We start from the raw sequence: 22,435 nt of genomic DNA on the forward strand, positions 1-22,435 counted from the left end.
ACATTAATGTGACATTAGGATTGGAAAAGAATTACATTAATGTGACATTAGGATTGGAAAATCTGTTTTTAATCAGGCTCTTGTAACCAAATTTGTTACTTTGTTGTGTCAGATTCTATTGCTTCTGCCTGCAGCAACTTAAATATTAAAATTGGATCCCAGAGCAGCAGTGGTGCATTTAAATTCTTAAATATAGCAAATTATGACTGGTTTTTTTGTATGATAACCATTGGGTACGATTCACTTGCTAATTTCTTCTCATTAGATTTTGCTTGTATTATTATAAACCAAATAAAATATTTAATCATTATGACTATTTTAAGAACATTTAAGCTGCATGTAGAAGAAGAATCCTTGTATCCTATAGTATTTTTTATTACTTTAAATCTGTAGTTTACCAGAATCTAAGTATGGCAACATTCACTGGTTTTGATTACATGTTGCATATGATTAGTAGTATCTTATTATTGAACTTTTACACTGATTGGGATAAAACCAATCTTTCAGTGGAAATGTCCATCCTTGCTCCTGTATGTTATATGTATAAACTATTTATCCCACCAACTATCAGGCTCAGTAACAGTGTTATTTGCTGGAATTTGGAAATTTAAGAAAACTTAAAGGCAAGATGTTGAAAATGGTTTTTCAACTTGAAGACTGGGTAATCACTTTTGATGATCTGTTAATTACACTGATAGACAGAAAAATTTTTTTTAATAATGTTTCTCTAAGCATGGGCCATTTCTTGAATTGCTTTTTCTGCGTACATTATAGATTTGAAAATACAATTTTTCTATCGCCCTTAGTTTTAAATAAATTACGCTTCAAAAAAAATTAAGGGAAAAAGTAGTTAAAATCTGTAAAATTTATAATTTTGCATGGCTACCTTTGTTAAAATGATTTCGCTGATGCATTTCTTTTATAAATAGCCTCAGGCACATCCTGAATTAATGTCCAACAGTAATAGGCTAGCATGTTAGTATTCCATTTCCCTTTATAGCGGCTTTCCATCACCGAAATGCCTTGATGGAAACGTTCACCGGGTTTGTCACTTACATCTCCGAGGTTGTCCAGGAAAAAATCCAGATGTGAGTGGAGGAAATGTATTTTCAAAGACATATTACATCCCATAGCTCTCTGTATGAAGTAAGAAGTTGATTAACAATATCATGGTAATTGTTGAATTTTTGTTAGTCGAGAAAATTTTTGCAAACGTCTTTAAATGAAGCCCAAGCTGCACTTATACATTATTTTACATCAAGTTAAATTCATCATCTTTGACCAATTCTCTTATTCCTTCTTTAATTTTTCCTTCACTTACATTTGGAAATTTCTGCCTGATGTACAAAAATCTGGGACTATCCTTCTTTATTGCTTTTACAAAATTTTTCATTAGTCCTAGCTTGATATGAAGAGGGGGTATTATGAATAATATTTTTCCCGTTTGGAGTTAAGTTGTCTTGTTAATTCCATCTTTGGTAACATAATGTTTATCCCTAGCTTGTCTGTCCCATTCGCAAAGAAAACACATGTACTTAATATAGCCTAACAAAATAGTTATAACTTTCAAATCAACATATATGTTCCAGCTATGTTTTTTATAATTTATTTTTTCAAGAACGTCTTTCATCACATCGTATGTCTCTTTCAAATCAAAACCATAAGTGATTGGTATCAAAGGATATTTATTTGTTACTGTTGTGTAGTAGAACCACTTTTAAACTATACTTGGGCGAATCTATGAAAAGGCGCAGTCCTCAGGTTTACGAACTTGTCCTAATTGCAACATAAGCTCATCAATATTTGTGCAATAAACCAAATTATTTGCATCAGTAGAGTACTGAGAAAGTTCTTTTTGTTGGCTTCGAAAGCCCAAAATTTTTATAAACATGTATTGCTTTCTTTTTCCAATTTTTGTAATACAGTTAGTGAAAACATAAAACTTCTATGAACAGAACTTTTGTTTTAAATTCTTATTATTTACAAACTAAATTTTTGTTCTCTTCCATAAAATATCTGTTAGGATTATTCATAATTTTTGCAAATAAGTTCTGTGAACTGGATGTTGTATTTTGTTTTGACTTTGTAGGATTTATTGTATTGTTTAATACATAACTGTTTTATGTATGAACATCTTCTGTTGAAATCAGATGCGTAATTATGTAAACTGTTTTATTTTATAGTGTTTGTAGCTCTTTATTACAAGTTGTATATATTATATCTTATACGTACCAACTTTGTATATATTTTCTATCTGATAAAGCTATATTTCCAAAATGGAAAGCTTAGCAAAAATCAGTAGTAAGAATATATCTTTTTCAGGTCAGGACCTGTTACTTTATTTTATTGTTCTTTAGTTGTATATGCTAGGGAAGTAATGTAAGATATTTTTTACAACCTGCGTTATATATAAGTAAATTTAATATTGTTTAACATATGTATTAATTATTTATTTCTAATCTTGTGCTCTTGAAAAAAATTTTCCATGTAGTATAGGTTTCCACAAAGATTCAACATTGTAAAAGAAATTTTTTTTCTTTGAAAAAAATGAGGTGTTTTTTATAGTAGAAAGTCTGAAATTTGATAGACCTTTTACCACATAAATATCTATCTATTTTGATATTTTTATTATTGTGTTACTGAGACATTATTACACATTTCAAAATGCATTGAGGTTTTCAGTCAGTTAAATCATTTATCATTTTAAAAATAACCATTAATTATTTATTTTCAGTTACAAACAGAAAGGGTGTGATTTTTCTTTACATAATCATTTTAATTATTATTGGTCTTTTTTATTTTTTTATTTAATTACTGTGTTGCGGAAAGAAAGTTATAGAAACATTAAACGAAGTAAGTTTTTTCTTCCTATTTTAATAATACGTCATTTTTTAAATTATACAGGTTTAATGATTTTAAGCTGAGATTTATAGGCTAATTTTAATGTTTAGAAGTTCTGAATATCTGTTTTAATGATATTGAAATTAAAATCATTTTTCTATTATTATTAAAAAAATAATTAATTGATAATTCAACTGGAATTAGTTAATAAAATTATTTAAACTTTATTTTCTTATCTCTGGGTAGAAATAGAAATTATGGCAATCATTTTCAAATTCAGATAAGTATTTTGTATTTCTTTTTTTCTTAATTAATATTTTCATTAGTTGTTGATCGATGATCGTATTGCATTATTATCTAATCATAAAATATAATAATATTTTTTTATCTTATTTGTAAATTATGCTGGTTTAATCAGTTTTTCTATACATTACATTTTATTGATTGTTTTTGAAATTTTAAGAAAAAAGATTACAATGAAATTAAAAGAAAATTATTGCTAACTGTTAACAACCTAGATTTGTGTGATAAAACTTTTACTGTGGAACACTAGGGTGATGAATTGTTAAAACTAATCAAAATTCCATTCAATTTATGTGCAGTAAATGATGTTTGTGAAAAAGAGATCATTTTAATTTCTGCATGTGTCATGGATGGTAGCATATTCAGCATTAAAACTAATCACTCTAACAAGTTCTAGTGTTCTATTTGAATTTTATTATAAAGAAGGAGGTGATGATTATGTGTTTGTCAGTACAAGCTAAGCTGTAGTGTGTTTCTAATTCAATGTCTAACATCTGTGGTACTAGTTATTAAAAAAATAATTAAATTAATTTGTTGTTATAGGTATATAGCCACCAGAAGTGGTATTATGATTGTGTATCCTGGAACTCATTTACATCATAGATTTGACCCCATACATTGTGTTTGGTTTACAAGTGCAGTTAATAATCCATCCAGATTGATGCTTACTGCACCATATCCTGACACTGGGGATGCAGGTTCTGTTGTTACAATAAGTCAAGCATTTGTATCAAGTTCCACTGGTACTACCGTAGTTGTTGCCATGGATGTAACTTTTGGTAATTGCTTTTATTATTATTATTGCTATAATATATATAAAATGGGTTGGATGACTGATTAGCCAAGAAAGTAAATGTATTTGTATTGTATTTGGATCAATAGAGATAAAATTTTATGGATGTGAAAGTCTTGATTTCAGATGTAATATAATGGCTTTATGATACTGGTTTTTCAAATATGTTACATAAAATAGCAGTTAGAATGTTTCATTAATTCTAGATTTATTAACTCATTTCCAGGGATTAAGTTAAGTTAAAATTTAAAGAAATAGAAAATCAAGAATGATTTTTGTTTTTAGTTTATTTTTAAGTATATGAGAAATAATTTTTTAATATATTGTAATTGTGCTTAATTTGATATAGCTTTACTTAACGGAGTGTGTACCATGTATCTTGACAATGTTAAATTTGGCAACTTTGTGTCCCATTTTCTCAGGTTTGGCTTACCTTAGAAATTTGTAATTTTGTACAGCTTTTCTTCCATATCTTTTGAATATATTGACATTTTCTGAAGTTATTTCGATGTTTTGTTTTTATTTTTAAAATATGTCATTATTATGTTTTTCAGTTCCAAAATTTTGGGCAATTATTATTTTCCTGAGGAAATGGGTTATATGACTGAAAAATTGTAATTTTTGGTAAATGGCAATTAAAGATATTGTTATTTAGTGGATCCCTGAACCATATACAGGGTCTTCAACATCTTCTTCCTTCACTAGCATAACATTTTTATTTTGTTTGTAGCTCTATCATATACTGGTTTTCTTCTTTTTCAGCACTTTATCTGCAGTGCATCAAGTTTTTGAAAGCCATATTTATATTTTCAACACTGATAGTATTAAATAATTTTAAAACATATAAATGTCCAATATTGCATCATTAAAAGAGATAACTGAATCATAAACACCAAAAGGCAATGTCTGTAGACCCACAAATATGTTTTTAGGGATCTGATCCAAACTACAGTATTAAAACTCTCATTAGGTTTTTGTGTTAGTCCATGTAATCATTTTTTTAATAATTCAGGATCAGCCAATGATTTAAAAACAGGTATCAGTTGCTTCAATTATGGCTTTTGTAATTTTAATTCTATGAAAATAATCAGAACCAGGCAAAGTTGGTGTTTTGGTTCTTTATCCGTGGAGGTTAAATGGAAATATATATCTCACACTGCAAGTTTAATTTTCTCAAAATTTACAACATTCCATTTTATTGCCATATCATAATAGTCTTGTAACCTGTCAATGACTTTTATCTGCAATTTTTCCTTTGCCAGAAGCAAGTTTGTTATCTGATAGAAGTTTTCCTTTCAGATCATTTCTTAATTTTCAGAGGCAGCACCCCATTCTTTTATTTTACGTGGCCTACACACTCAAGTTCTTCAGTTACTTGAGCATCATAAGGTGCTGGGATCCCAATATTTTCTTATATCCCTTACTATCACTGTCACCCAAATATTGAGTATATTTCACAACATAGCTCTCAATGATATAATTAAATATAGCTAAGATCCCTGCAACCTCCATACCACCATTAATTCCTTCATATCTTTCTTTCATACATTTTTGTGAAGCTGATTATTTTCAGGGGGTTTTGACTGAATTACATGCATGAAAAATTTACTAAGAATTTCAACATCTACAACCTTACAATTGTTTATAGAAAGGGTGAAAACATTTAAATTGTGGTAACCTTTCTTTGCCATGTACCATCTAATGGCACAGTCAGATCAGTAAATTTATTAGCTTCAACTGCCTCTCTAGCTGTATTCATAGAGAGTACAGCTTCTCTTTAACAACATTAAGAATAACACTAGTAAAATGTTGAAATTGAGTTGGTGGAGGAGGAAGATTCATCAATGAACAAAATATCATGTTGGATAGATATCCTTTATCAGTAGTCTTTATACTATAAATAAATATAAATTATTCTTATAACCTGATAATATTTTCTTACTGGTTCTACAAAATTTACATTGATATAAATTTTACATTCAGTATGTTATTTTGAGACAATCCCAAATCTTTTATTGTTGTCTTCAAATAAAAATAAACTACTTACACTATCAAACAATTTACACTTGGCAATATTGGTCAATAAATTAGTAAGGAGATCAATATCAACAATAATATTACCTGTGGTTAATTTAGCATTGATAAAATCACTATAATCTTCAGTTTCATAAACACTCTTAGAACAAGAAAGCTTCTGAAAAGATGATGAACTTGCAGTAGAAATAGCTAAAACATCATCATTACTGCCTGTTACAGGACTGGATTGAGTCACTTCAAAATTTTTAGGCTTCTTTCTTGGGCCTCTTCATATCATTTTAAAAACATTTCTAGCTTTTGTCATTTTTTAATAATTTATTTATAAATAACAAAAATTATAACTGATAAACTGTACAAAAAGCACTGACAACACACTTGTTCTTATTCTTGTTAAAGAACAAGATAATAAACGCGAGGCAGTAAAACAATACACCACAAGAGAAATTATATTAGAAACATGGATAGTAGAAACAACAATGATGTAGTAGATTAATAACATAAAATATTCTTTTAGATAAAATAGTAACAAAGAAAAATTTGTAAGAAAAAGCAATGTGTAATGTGGTATCTCATAAAAATGAAATTTTCTTTGTGATAGCCTAGAAAGATTGAATTTCTCTGGTAAATATTATTTCTGGGCCATAAAGTTAGGTTTTCTGAAAAGACAAAATTCTAACCTATAATCAAAAATTTGAATTTTTTGGTCCAACCCTGTTACAGATTCCCCTTATAACTACAGTGTTGGAGTATAATTATGTTTTATATGATGAAAAATGAAGGCTGATTTTGAACTGCTAAGCTCATTGGTGCAAATTATAAAGATTTGATGGATGGTTTGGTTTGAAGCTCAGTTTTTCTAAGTATATTCATGTGCATTATACTATATAAAAGTTGTTTGAGAACTTTACTGTTGTTAATAAAAGAAAAAGGCTCCTGTTATTTAGTTATTTTTTTGGAAAAAATTTATTTTAGACTGTGCAGCAGGTGAAGTTTCCATCATAAGAAATATTATACGTAATCATAAGAAGAGATATTCTCACATATTTTTTGTCCATCGGCAAAGTTTCAGCTTTCTAGTACAAGGGTTGGATGAGTTATAGAATTTAAAATAAAACTTTTTTTTGTTCCCAAAGCTATTAGCAAAGTAGTTTAATGTTGTTATCCTTGCATGAAGAGTGTAATAAACAACATTGGGTAAAAACCTGAAAAGGGTTTTCTGTAACCAAATGAAAGAATCTAAAGGTGAACAATGTATTTTGGTGGATTGGTTTAGGATTGCATTCACGGAGCACAGTCGATGTCAAACACCTCATATGTGATGCTGTGATGTATTTATATGTGCTAAGGATAAATGTTTTTATCTTTTGTATTTTATGTGTATTGATATTTGAAAGATTATTCCAAATATCTGTTTGAATGATACAAAGGGTGACAGATTGAGGACTAGATGTTTTAGTTAAGAGTAAATGATACTGCTTCTTGTCTGAATTTTTAGTTAGGTTCTAAATACAATTATTCGTGATCATCTTATGATCTTATTCTTTTTCTTTATCAATATCTTATGCATGATCTAGGAATGTAGCCATGTTTGGGTCTGTAACTAATAAAGTTGTACTGGTTAAAACTGTAGACCTCTTGATTATATTACTTGCTGTACAGATATTACATGTAGTGCTTGTAATCATTCATTGAAAATTATTTTATGCATCTCTTACACCATAAAAAATTAAAATTATTACAGAATTCTAGAAGTGACATTAAAAAATCTTTGTACTGGCATGCCTATTTATTTAATTTTGTAGAGGTTTTTTTTAATGTGCTTTGGTTATTTTAAATATACAACAAACTTAAAAATAATTTAGTAGTATTACATGAAAAACCCACCGGATTGGTCTAGCGGTGAAATTGTCATCACAAATCAGCTGATGTTGAAGTTGATGGTTCTAAGGTTCAAATCCTAATAAAAGCAGTTACTTTTATATATATTTGAATACTAGATTGCGGATACTGGTGTTCTTTGGTGGTTGGGATTTAACCGCACATCTCAAATGGTCGACCTGAGACTGTACAAGATTACACTGCATTTACATTCATACCTATCATCCTTATTCATCCTCTGAAGTAATACCTTACAGTGATTCCGGAGGCTAAAACAAAAAAAAAAAAAGAAGTATTACATGGCATTTTAAAGTTAATTTGTGGAATAATTATATATAAACATAATTTCCAGCCTCTTTAAACTGAAAAACTTAAAAAAATAAATTAATAAGATTATGTAAAAATAAATATTTGGTTTTAGAAACAAGCTAAAGAATTAAAAAAAATTTATAAAAAGATAAGATGCACATTTTTTAAAAAGTGTCTTTTGGTTATTTACCTATAATGTCAGATTATTTGATTATGTAAAGAATAAATTATAATACATAATAACAGTAGAGTTGTGTGACAGGATTTAAGTAGGATCAACATTCTGTCTGTTAAAATATAAGTTTATTTTATTTTTTAGTGGGATTTTTTCATAGTATTAAATTTTTGTTCTACATACGATTATTATTACTACATAAATTCTTTCTGCTGTCTTTAAATCACTTGATTGAAATGTTCTCAGAAGTAATAATTCAAGGCATCACCTTTGCTGTTGTCTGGAAAATCTAAATTATTATTTAGCTATTCCCAAATTTATGTATTATAAATGGAATTATTATTTTTTTTTTTTAATAAAAAGTGAAAAAAAATTATTATTTTGCAATCTTGAAGGACAAATGTATACATGAATTGGATGTTAGTTTGTATTATCAACAGATGTTTAATAAAATTTTGAAAATGTCAGCACATAAAAAACATTGCAGTTTTATCTATACAAAGTTTGTTCAATTAAAATTAAAAATTACCCAGATATGGCAGTTATGTCTACTGACTGATGTTGTCCAGAACTTCTTGTATTAGAAATATTGTAGCTGTAAACAAGTGTAGGTTTTTGACAATTACATTTTGAAATGTGCTATATTTGTTGGAGAATCAATAGTTGTTGCTTCCAGGGTTGCTACTTGAATTTAATTAAGATATTTAAAATAAATTATATATCTTGAATGTTTTTTGCTTTTAGGGTACCTATATGTAATGTTGATGGAAGTGTTGCCTTATTGTTCATTTGAAAGAGGGGATAACAGTTATATTAAATGTTTTATTATGGATGACAGAGGATATTTGTTATCACACTCTAGTCTTTCCAGTCCTGGATTGATGGACTCAAATGGAAAGCCACCTGTTGAAGGACAGCATATCACATATAAAGAATCACTTGTGGCCATTGATATCCTTAATCACAAGGTATGGTACTTTTCAGAACTTTTTTGTAGTTGAATTGACAATTTATGTTCAGCATTTGCAATACTCATGTTTTGTTTTTATTTCAGTTATGGGTCATTTTTTTTATTATTTTAATAGATCATAGTTTATTATTTCTTTTGTGGGAGCCAAGAATATTAAAATTCGTAACTTTTATAGCATTTTAATGTTTTATTGTGAAATACATTTTAGTGGAGCTTTTAGTAGCAGGTATTAATATTTTTGTCTGAAAATACAGTAAAAATATGTATACTATAGTATGCTTACTAGCCAATTTCCTTTTTGTAGTTTTCGATAACAGAAACTGATGTAACAGTTTTAATGTAATACTTTACTATAGTTATATTGTTTATAATTTTTCTCTTCAGAATTGATGTCATTTTATGATAATTAATTTTATTATTATCTTATAATAAATATTTCCAATATTAAACAATTTCCATCCTCTGCAGTCTGTGCATTGTTGTTTATTGCATTTCTTATGAAACACAATTAATAATAAACAGTCTTTTTTATCTTCTTATTTAGTTACAATTATTAACATAATATTATTATGTTAATATTATAACATAATATTATTATGTTAATATGTTTTAATTACATTGTTCTGGGGATAAATGAAAACTGAGAGTTAAAACATTACCAATATTAGTGATGCATGTGGTACGCACACATTGGGTCTGTGTTTAATGGGTCATATTAATTATGGATTATGAAGATATAATTAATAGATCTGAGCTGTAAATGTGAAAATTTTAGATTAGGTTTGAAGATTTAAAAAAAAAAAATTGGTATTGTATTATGCAAATACCACTTTTTATGGATTATGAAGTAAAATAAATATGGTATAAATAAATTTCAGCGTAAAATTCCTCTCACCCCCAGAAAAAATTAATGTAACAAGACAATTTTTTGTACAAAAATAAATAGCTGATTTCACCTACATAGAGAATGTGGTATGATTGTGTAATTCTTGTGTTATGCTAACAAACTTCACTTCTGGGTGATCGAGTAAAAAGAAAAGATAATACTTCTAGTAGGCATCGTAGTAAGATGTCCTAGGAAAGGACTGTTTTGGTTAAAACATTTGTTGTAATAACACTCGCAGATCTAGAAAAAGTGTTTCACTACGATAAACAGGATCAGTGACTAAACTGTGATGTGAAGGGATATTATAAAGAATGTTATTCTACTAGAATTAGAATCAGAAATTATAAGTAAGAATTGGAGAGTAAAGAGAAAATCACAAATATACAGTGTTTAGTTAGGTTTTAACTTATTACTGGTATTATTTAACATGGAGATGGCAAATGAAAAAAACTTGTTGATGATGCTATTTAAACAGAAAGAGGACAAAATCTTAAAAATTGCTGTGAAAAAAATAAAAAAAATATTAAGGGATAAGTTTTTTATTAGAATTAATAGAAAGAGGATAGATGTAGTATGTTGTAACAGAAAGGATAAAAGAATTAAACAATAAATATTTTGGTAGGTGTACTGATAATGAAAATTAATGAATTTAAACAATTATTGATAATTAAATAATTGTAATTGAAATTAAATACAGATTAGTACTTGAAAGAATAGCTTCTTTCAATCATACAAGATAGTTATCAATTAGAAAATTCATCTGCAAAAGTGGTTTGGGAAAAGCTTCGTGTGGAACAATACACTATGAGACCAGAGAATTATGAATGATTAGAAAAAAAAGAAAAGAAAGGAGTAGAGGTGTCTTGAGGAGAATGTTTGGTTAGAGACGAAGACTTGAGTCGACAGAAGTAGTGAAAAAAATTTATTAAGTATAGATAGTAAGTGAAACGTAAATGAAATATTGCCACTCAGAAAAGACTGATTGGTTACAGTTATGAATGTTTTGGAAGTAATAGCATAAGGTAGTGAGGCATTAAGATTACTAAGTGTAGTGTAAATCTGAATTTGGAAGGCACTAAGGGAGTACTTAAAGAACATTCAGAAAGTGTTGATAGAGAGGTAGAAGAAAAATATCTATGTAATAAATGCTCTTATTAATAATTTGTTACCTTACCTAAACAACTTATGTCGTTACCTAAACGACTTACCTAACCTAACCTTAACTTTTTTTTTTTAAAAGAATACTTTATTAAATAAATATTTATTTAAAATACTTAAAATTCTTATAAATTATTTTTCATCAATTGCTTTAATCTGTTTAATTCATTTCTTATTAAATGTTTGTTTAATGGAGTGAATATTTTTTTATAAATTCTATTTCAGGGTTTAGTAGAGAAGTTATTATGTTCTGACTTATTATCTGGAACTGTCCAACGATATTACCGGTTTAATACTAGTGTGAACAGAGTTATTTCTAATATTATATCTGGTGATCAGTGTGTTCAATATCAACTTGTAGCTGTACCAGCCACAAATATTTTCATTGCCGTTGTCAATACAACTTGTGATACTGCATTTTGCCCTTGTAGTACGGTATGTATACTTCATGCTTTATTATCGATACAAAAACTGTTTCTGTTCTGTATAACTGTAGAATATCATAAAAATAATTGAGCGTTAGTTTAATTTTATATAATCATTTTTAGTTTCACAGTTGAAAAATGGGCTAAATGAACAATGTTCCATTTAAATAAAAAAAGAGATCTGTGCTACCTAATTTTTAGACAGGTTGATTTCTTAACATTTAAAGTTGATTTATGTATTGCATTGTATCACCATTGCTATATCTAGATTAAAAGATTTTGTGATAACTAATCATGGATTTATATTTTGGCAAAGAATTTTGTCTTTCCACCCCGCATCTTTCTTTCCTCTATTTGATAAAAAATCATCTTTTGTTGATACTGTCACTCATGATGTTCTACCTGACAATTTTAAATTAATACCAGAAAAAAAGGAAATTTAAGAAGCCCTAGGTAAATTTTTACCTTTTTTAGCACAGTTTTATTCCTCGGAAGGAGTTTTGGATACCATAGTTTCTGTAGTATTTTAATTAAAAAGCTTGATATCTTCTTTTTTCATCATATTGATTACTCTAAGTTTCAGAATGTCATGAAATGTTTTTAAGTATGTTTTTTTGTCTTCGGTCATTTGACAGGTTTAATGCACTTCCCTATTCATAGTGTGTACCAGTATCCTGGCCTTATCATATGTCTTACATATGTTTTTCCAGATATTCTAATTTTCATCTTCCTTTACTGTTTTTATCTCTTACACTTCTTTTTAGACTAAATTCACTAACCCTGAGTTCGTTTAATATGTGGTTCGTCTATATTGCTTGTTTTTATAAGATTCTGCAAATAACTTCAAGTTATTCTTCCAATTTGTTTGTAGTTTTGGTCAAAATAATATCATCACTAGATCTTGATATATATTTATGTGTGTCTTGGGAATGTTACTGTGCTCTCAGAGTCTTCTTTTAGCTCGGTTATTATTTCTTCCACACACAAATTGAAATATAAGTTGCATTTTCACATTTTCTACTCTAATTAGTTACTTAATTTTTGTTAAATTATAAGTAACTATTTTTTCTCTGAAAAAGCAAAGAATAGTATTTCAATCATAAAAGTTAATTACTGATTAGAAAACCCATCAACAAAATCAGGAGGTGGTTTGGGGTGAGGCTAGAAATGGATGATTGACAATTCTTTTCTTAAAATCTTACATTTTTATTCCATTCCATATTATATAGGGGTTTTTCACTGTATAAATACCATTTATGCAATCTTTTTTCTTCAACAAGCCTTCTAAACTTACTGTGGCTAAAATTTATTTTCATGTTGCTTTACTGAAACAAATTGGTCTTCATCTAGTACACTTCTTATTTTATTTGCCTATATATTCTAGTCAGTAATTTTAAAGTCATAAGATGTTATATTTACAGTATACTAGTAGTAGTTCTCATATTTAGCTCCTGCTTTTTTGTATGTTAAAAGTAATGATTTTTTTTTTTTTTTAAATTTTTATGTAAATGTATGGCTTGTACAAATATATGACTTGGGTTACATGGCTGCAGCTTTCAGTAAATTAAATAGCATAGAAAAATATACACAGTGAAAACTCGGTTTGAAAATTATATGCTCCTATTTCATACATAAATTTATAATTTTATTAAAAAAGGGTTTGCTTATGTTGGTCGCTTTTCTTTCAAGATAAAATTTAAAAATTAACAAAAAAGTAAAGATTTATTGTAATAGAAGAAAATGATAAAATATTGAATCAATATTTTATATGCTTTTAGTTACACTTGTTTAAAAATTTTTTCTCTTAGAAGTGAATATGCTGATAACTGGGAGGTTGAAAAAATTTGTTCATGAGTTTTTTCTCAAATTAGGCATTAGTAAATCAGTACTGGCTACCTTTGTTGAAATGTTTGTAGATTGATTTTTCCCTAAATGTTTAATGAGATGCTTCTGGTAAAGTATTTATTCTGGTAAAATTCATTGTTAATGAAAGTTGCTTAATTTTTTCCTTGATGAGGTGTGTAAAGTGTATTTTACATGCACAGAAGTGCACATGTATTTCCAAAAATCTTCCTTTAAACCAGTGTGTTTGTACATGCATGCTTTTATGTTATTTTGTTATATTTCATTTTTTTAAATTTACTTCAACCTTTTATAATAGAAGAGTCCTTGAAACATATAAATGTTTGAAATAGTGTTTTGTACTTCAATGTATAAAATTTCTTTAAAAGTTTTTTTTGTAATAAAAAATATATTAAGTAAAATATGTTGATGGAATAGATAGATATTTCAGTCGGTGAACTATTTTAGTTTTTATACTAGCTTATTTGGTCTATTTTATCAATTTAAATGCAATCAGTTCACTGTGTTGTCATCCGTTGAAATTATTGTTATAGTATTGAGCCAGTTATACTTATAAAATAATTTTTTATCGCTAACCAGTTTATTGTCATATTATTGAATTATAAAAATGTTTTAGATGGTAAAAATTACTATGTGCGTCATTATGTCTTCTAGATTTTTCAGACATTATGACTTGTGCTATATGTTCTAACAGATTGATCGTCATTGTCTCAACTGTGATCGGATGGAACAAACTGCATGTGAATGCCCGTGTGAGTGTCCTGTAAATATGGATTGTAGTATATACAAACAGAATAATAATAATAACAGTAACACTTTTATACCACCATGTACTAATCATTATGAAACAGCAGCTTATCAGTGTTCTGTGACATCGATGTTGCCTTATCATTTACATCAGAATGTTCATCATACACTTATGTCCAAAGTGAAATCATGTTCTGTACATGAATGTCATAAATATTTAACACACAGGTTAGTTTCAATATATTTGCTTATCAGACTGTAATTCATTCTATTATCATTACTTATTTTTTACTATGTAATTAAACCAGGAAGAGGGTTATTATATCTTTACAACAGGAATATTATATAATTTACAATATAACTTTTAACAGTTTAAAACAGTAGTATATTAAATTTTAGTTGTATTTGACATTTTCTGAACTGCTGCAGTTGAAATCTACCTGTTATAGAGAAAAATATTATATTTTTTAACATGTGAAACACAAAATGGCCATTTACATCTAAAATGTAAATAACTGCTTATGCAAATAGGTTGGCTAATTATTTAATACGTGACTCCAGTCCGCAGTAGTCCTTTATTATTTATAACTGAATAATTATTTAGTTTTTTATAATTTATTTTTGTATATAAATGAGTGGTAATTTGACATGGTTAGGACTTTATAAAAATTAGATTATAAAAAATTCTCAATTCTAATTAATGAGGAAACATTTCAACTAAATGGGTTTAAAAATCTACATATCCTGTCTGAGAGTATGAATAATCATTTATGATATTATGTGTAAATATTTTTATATCAAAATCTAATTTCTTTATTTTGATAATTCCAGTTTTATAAGTACATAGACATTAGAAAAGTTATACTTCTTAAAGAATCAAGAAGAAATTACTTCAACATTTCTTTGTCTGTTCACATGTTAGTAGTTTAACAGTGGCTTAATTCTTAGCTTATTTTGCACTGAATTATTTATGCAAAACACTAATCATTGCTAACCATTTTGATATAGTAAATTGTGTGTGTAAATTCAGTCATGAGTTTTTAGTCTTCCTTTTTGTAAGCATGTATATCAGTGCTTTTAAATATATATATATATATATGTATTACCATAATAACTGTATACAAACTTGCAGAAGAGAAGAAAAATATTGGTGTGTTTCTTCTTGGTATACAATAGAAACTTCATATACAATAACCTTTCTAGTTAGACCATCTGCCTAAATAAAGTGACCACCTTTTTTTTGTCCTGGTTAAAAAGATAGGCAATCTATCCTTCCTTAGTTTGTTAGCAAGTTGTTTTTTCTCTATTTATATTGAATATTTTTTCTATTAATGAAGCTTATTTTGAGTTTGAATTGTGAAAGCATGAAAACAGTACGAGTATACAAGTAATAATTAGAAGAAGACATCAGTCTTTAAAGATTGGCCTATGGTTGTATGTTTTCCACAAAGACTGCTAAAAAACCTATTTTTCATTAATTCCAAAAGCAATCAGCAGATTTAGGTCTTAACAGTAATTTTATTTGTTGTAATTTTAGTTTGTTTGCTATAACTATTTTAATTTATTAATACTGTTTGAGTGTTACTTGTTATTTTTTTTAGATCATGTTTGGGTGTGGTTGGTTGTGAATGGTGCCATCTACAATCAGATGGAGCCACTCATCTGATTAATCCATTCTGTACTGTTCAACAATTATGTTTTAATGGTGTTCTTGGATCGAACATGCCATTTGGAGAAAGGACAATTCGTTAGTATATTTTATTTCATCTGGACACTTAGTTTTATCATCTATTTTTTTTATAATGCATATGGAGTTGTAAAAAGTTGTCAGAGTTTTATTGCAATGTTTGAATTAGGGTTATTTATTATTTTTTTGAATTTGTGTTATTTTTTGTTATGCAAAAATTTTTACCTCTTGTCTTTATGTTCATGATTATTTTTATTATCATGCATTACTTTCTTAATGTTATTTACCTCAAAAATAAAATGTTCAAGCTACATTACACTTCATAAAAACCAAAAGGCCAATTTTGTGGTGTTGATAAATAGAAGGACCAAGTAGGTCACCTTGGTAAGACTATTGACCAGTCAGTAAGATTATTGACAAATAAAAATTATGGATTTGAAAGTTCAGTTGTAGATAAATATCTCCTCAATTAATTTACATGCCGCAAGTAAAATATTTGTTTAGGAATCGTCCATAAATAAAGTATGTATTGTTTGTGCACCACTGATTCCAAGTTTAAACAAGAGTTTGGTATTACTATGCCATATGCCATTCGCGCTTTGACATTCTATTAACATATTACTTAAAATTATTGTGAATGTTTACTTATTCAAAAATATGGAATTTCATATACATGGGATTGAGCTTGCTTCTACCTGATTTTGCCTGTACTCATTGTTTAAACTTTTATGCTTGTGTAATCTGAATCCAAGAAAATATAAAAGTTGTTTTTCTTTCATAATCTACCCTTGTTTGTGGTAAGTATAAGTTAACATTATTCTTAAAATAGTGAGAAAAATTACTATAATAAAATTAAATTGTATATAGTTTTCACAATAAATTCATTGTGATTGACATTGCCAGCTGCTATAGTAACACTTGAGTTTGATTTCAGCAGAGATGGAAATGCTTGACAAAAATTATAAAATTAATTATTATTTCTCTTCTTAATAAGTCTGGTTTATTGGGCCAATGTGGTAATAGAATGTAACTAGGTTCTCTGGTTGGAAAACAGTTTTCTGGGTCTACTACATTCCTAATACCATTAAAACAGGAAGAGAAAATTTAAAGTAATGATTGTTGTGTTCATGGAGAATATTTTTGTTATTAAAAATAATACTGTGCAATGTGTTTAATAACTTATATGTAAAGTTTTATTATTAGAGGTTATTAAAAGGTTGTAAGTTGAAAATATCAATTAGTGAAACCTTTTTTTATGTTATTTTGTTGAACTGTTTAAAATGTTTTACACCCAAAAGTATTATTCACTGCTTAGTTTCCTTATAGATAGGCATTTTGTGACTATGTATTGTCAGCTCTTGACCGTAAAGTAAATTATCTATGACTTATTTCAAATAATTTTAATTCTGTGTGTCAAGGATGTGCTGAGACAAGGGGAGACAAGGGGATGTGCTGAGACAATTTAACCTACTGTCTGTAGGTTAAATTGGCTGACCTTGTAATCTGGCCTTGTGCTTTGACCATTATGACTGTTTTGTGATCTTAATAGATTCTGTGGTTTGTAATATATATAGATTCAGAAAAAAACATTTTCATTAAACAATCATGAGATTTCTATTGCTTCTTGATTTTAATGGCTAAAAGTTTAATTGGAGTAACTAGACTGAAAACTTATTCTGTAGTATACCCTCACTTTTATGGATTAATAAAAAGATAATTTTTTTCTGTAAAATTGAGGTAAACTGTGGTCAGATGAAATAATACTAGAAAGTAGTAAGTAATCTAATATTATTTTCTACTCTGTATATGATTTTATAAACACTGAATTTGGATAATTGATCTTAATTAATAATATATTATAATTCAATTATTGAGAATGAATTTGTATATGTGTGGTAGTACAGTAGTATACAAGAGTGTGAACATTTTGTCAAAAGCAGGTTTCATTATTATTATATATTCTACCAGGTGTTATTGTAGCTTAGGTAAATTTAGAGAGGTTTACTAGGCCAAGAGTTATGACTAGCTGGCCAGTTCTCTTTTCTTTAGGAAGCATACAATACTGGTTAACCATTGGTGTGTAAATCACCCAATAACATTGCACATCATAGAAATGTGCAAACCTCCACCATATACTGATGAAATTGAATGAGCCAGGAACATGGTCGGAGGAAAATTTAATCTTGGATTATTTATTCACATTTTGTCATATAGTTTTAATTCTGAAGAAAATTTTCTTTGTATTTTAAGTAAACAATTAAATTCCTAATTGCATGTAATATTTACTATATTCTTTTTATCTCCGTCTTCCTAACTTGTATTACCTAATAATATTTTGGCCGAATTTATAAAATCTCTTTGATAAGCTTGATGCTTCTCTAGCCTGTGAAAACTAATGTCATTATTTTGTTTAATTTTTCATTTTATATCCATATTGTAGATGGCAATGATAGAACTAAAAATATTTTCAGAAATTATTCTTGATTCATAAAAAAGGTAGAACCTAGAATATCATTACAATTTTCTATGTCGTCTGTAGCTAAGTCTACTTCACGCCCTTCTGTGATCTCTCTTAAAAATTGTTGCCTAAGGTCTCTCTGAATACAGGTGATATCCTAAAAGTGCAGTAGGTTATTAAGAGGAAAATTGAGGAAAGTTTATTAATGAGAAAATTTATAATATTTAATGTTCTTTGCTTTTTTATTGCATTTCATTATTTGATTATCATTCAAAACACTTCCTTCTTCCAGAAATAATAAAAAAGCATATGTGAAGTTGTTTGTTCCCTGACCGATCCCTGATATTGTATACTCATAGGTTGGAAATTGTTAGTTATATCCAGTATTTGGAATTGACACAAAGGTTTACCCTGTGTAAACTTATTCTCATTCTTTCTTACTATTTAATCATTAACAGCTAGTATAAATTAATGCAATTTGTTGCAGTAGATAAATAAAGAATAACTGCTACATGCTTTTTTTGTTATGTAGTCAACATTTTATGAACAATGAAAATTTAATTCAAAATGTTTATAAAAATAAAGATCGTACTGCATCTTTATTGTTTTATCATTTGTAAATGGATATTAATACTTGAATGTAATTTCTTATTTATTGCTGCTCCATATTGTTTGGGGTGGTGAATAGTCTGTGCAGAAGGTTGACACAGTCTTGCCTTCCGGTTGCTATTCTATTGTCGAGGACACAAACAAGCATTGCAACTGCTTAAGGACCTCAATTCAGCAAAGCTGGACAAGATATTCAAAGACTACTGGAATATCATACCGCTCAACCAACAATAACTTAACCGATCAACTTAACATTTCATTGAAAAATGTATAAACTCGCAATTTTAGAATTTTGTATATCATTGAATTATAAGAAGTAATAATATGCATTCTTAAAAACAGAAATAGTAATTAAAATACAGTACAATGAAAGTAAATGTTTACCTTGTATAGAAGTGATAAAAATATTGATTCCAAAAGAAACATGTAGAATCGGTTCCAAGCTAAGTTTGCATTTTATGTAAGTGATATAAGTTGTCAGATATTTACAGAAAAGTTGTTTGTGCAAACATCATTGTTAACATTTTTGTAGTTTTATTTAGAGTGTACAAAATTCCCTCTTTTTATTATAATTTAATCCTCTTTCTTTCTTTTTCCTGTTTAGCCTCCGGTAATTACCTTTCAGATAATACTTCAGAGGATGAATGAGGATGATATGTATGAGTGTAAATAATTGTAGTCTTGTAAAGTCTCACTTTGACCATTCCTGAGATGTGTGGTTAATTGAAACCCAACCACCAAAGAACACCGGTATCCACGATCTAGTATTCAAATCCGTGTAAAAATAACTAACTTTACTAGGAGTGGAATGCTGGAACTCTCGAATTCCAAATCAGCTGATTTGGGAAGACTTGTTACCACTAGACCAACCCGGTGGGTTAATTTAACCCGTAGTTGATATGTAACAGTTGGATGAGTAGAATCCATTATCAACAGAAATTTTTAAAGTGCTCATTTAAAAATTAATCTTCATTTTTACAATTTTTTTTTGTTAAATAACATTCAGTTCTATATTTGATGAGTATATTAACCATAATCTTTATGTTATCATGAATTTTTAAAATCTTTTTAAATGTTTATAAATTTATATATTCTAGAGTTTATCTTTATATACACACTGTATTACCAAACCTAGTGTTGCAGTCATGTGATTGCATGATTCTTGTTTATTATTAGCATACATCTGCTATCATTTTTCTTATTAAGTAAAAAAAATGAAAAATAGATAAATTAGAACCTAGTGAAGTACCTCATTAAACAATTTCTGTATCTTAATGTGCTACAAAATGAGGTCACCTCATCTGCTGGACCTAAATTTATTTTATATCTATAATTCAATCTATTTTTCGTAAACACTTTCTTAAGACTTATGGTATAATTCTTATACGTACTATGTATTAGTGAAACATCAAATGCAACTTTATCATATAATTTATTGACTTATCTATTCCATTATTAATCTTGTCTATAGTGAACTGTAGAAATTTATAACTAACATTCTTATATAGTGCGCTATTGTTTATGTGTGTATTATATCTATTTTCTTTTTTTTTAAAGATTTTTTTAAATTTGGTAAAGCTTATTTTCTTTTTATTTAAAATCACATCATTGCTTCTGGTGTACACACAGGCTGAGAGTTCTGCATCTGAAGGTTTGTCGATAGTGAATGAAATTTGATTAATAAATCAATATATTTAACAGTATATGGATTAAACAACTTCCCAGTAATGGTGTATAAGGAAGAGATTGAATTGTTTGGGATACCTGATCTTGAAAACTGAAACTTCTGTCTTTATTTACCTTTAATTCCTATAGCTGGAACCTCAATTCTTTGACTTATAAGTTACTTGTCTCCCTTACTTCCTTCCTTGTCTAAAGCATTTGTATTTATTACTAAAGAGACTGATGCTGTATTAGTAGATTTTCCTTTCCTGAATCTATGTTTTTCATTCACTAGGATATTTTATATGAACTTAATGACTTAGTGATTTGTTGAGCATAATCCTTTGTAAAAAAAATGGTAACAAAAAACTAATGGTTTTATGTCTATTGATTTTATAGTTTTTGACCTTTTTATAAATTATTTTAATTATTAGTCATTTCATTATACTAGTTAATTACCCTGCTGTAGGAAATACTTGAAAATGAAAGCATTTCGACTAAGGATTTCTAATATTGAATTACTTCTATTAAAGGTACTATCTTAATCTGTTTGATTTCTTATTTGTTACACTGCATGAATAATTCCACTTCATCCAGTTTGCATTAAAAAAATATTCAAAAAGTATAATTGTAATATTAGTGTTACTGTTAATATTAGTAATTTTTTTTGTATTCCTTGAGAGCACTCGAGGAATACTATATTGCTTGAGTGTAGGTTTTGAAAGCTTCCTTTCTATTCCAGCAAGAATTAAGAGACCAGAAATAGATGTCTTTATAAATTACAAAATAAACAATGAAGTAACTAAATTATAGGTATAAAATATTGTCATTTGTCATATTGATTCAGTTTGGGTGGAATTTATAAAATAAAATGTAATGACTGTGACCATATTTATATAGGAAACAATACTAGATCTTTCAAAACTAGATTTTCTGAAGATTTTAGATATTATAAAAATGGAAAACTGGGTTTCTCTATTGTTTTTGACCAACTTATTAATAATAAACATTCAATATCTGATATTCAAACAAATTTGGAAATATTAGAAATCAAAATATATAATATGAATGCAAATAATAACGGTTTAAATATTTTAGATAGATTTAATTTGATCAACCTACAAACAGAGTATGAGGATGATACGATTACAAAAGCTGCAGTAGATCGCAGCTTTTTTCAGACATTGTTAATGTATAATTCAATCTGTTTCAAATCTGTACAGTAATGTAACATTGGCTAGCCAGACAACACTTATATTTATTCTATTTTCACCTATTTATTTATTATTTAATTAATTTTTAATTTTAATATTTTTATCAATTATGCCATATATCTATCTATATATGTAATTTTTGATTTTAAATGTTAAAATATATTTAATTTTAATTAAAATTTTTAACTTCAAGTTATTGATTTTTATAATTTATATTTTTAAAAAATTAAAAAAATTTTCTTATTGTATTTATAAAAAAAAAATATTATTCTTGATAATATTTGACGTGAACGGTTTAAAAAAATGGATTACAACTGAGGATTCGAGAAATTTGTGAAAAGCTTTTGTATATATGGTAAAATAAGGTAAGTGTCATCCTACTTTATTTATTGTTCTGTACTTAGATTGATCAAGTTTTTT

General features: G+C 27.7%; 1 protein-coding gene across 1 annotated transcript in view; it reads left to right on the forward strand.

Moving 5' to 3' along the window:
* The window catches only part of LOC142323295 (VWFA and cache domain-containing protein 1), a 98,532-nt gene that overhangs the window by 65,962 nt on the left and 10,135 nt on the right, over positions 1-22,435 (forward strand). Inside the window, exons 14-18 of the mRNA XM_075362757.1 lie at positions 3,688-3,923; positions 9,081-9,304; positions 11,576-11,785; positions 14,333-14,613; positions 15,987-16,132. Of these exons, the coding sequence (XP_075218872.1) occupies positions 3,688-3,923; positions 9,081-9,304; positions 11,576-11,785; positions 14,333-14,613; positions 15,987-16,132 (1,097 nt within the window). The remainder of the gene's footprint in view (positions 1-3,687; positions 3,924-9,080; positions 9,305-11,575; positions 11,786-14,332; positions 14,614-15,986; positions 16,133-22,435) is intronic.

Source organism: Lycorma delicatula, chromosome 4 (genome assembly GCF_047948215.1).
Source record: "Lycorma delicatula isolate Av1 chromosome 4, ASM4794821v1, whole genome shotgun sequence".
In the NCBI taxonomy this organism is placed as follows: Eukaryota; Metazoa; Arthropoda; class Insecta; order Hemiptera; family Fulgoridae; genus Lycorma; species Lycorma delicatula.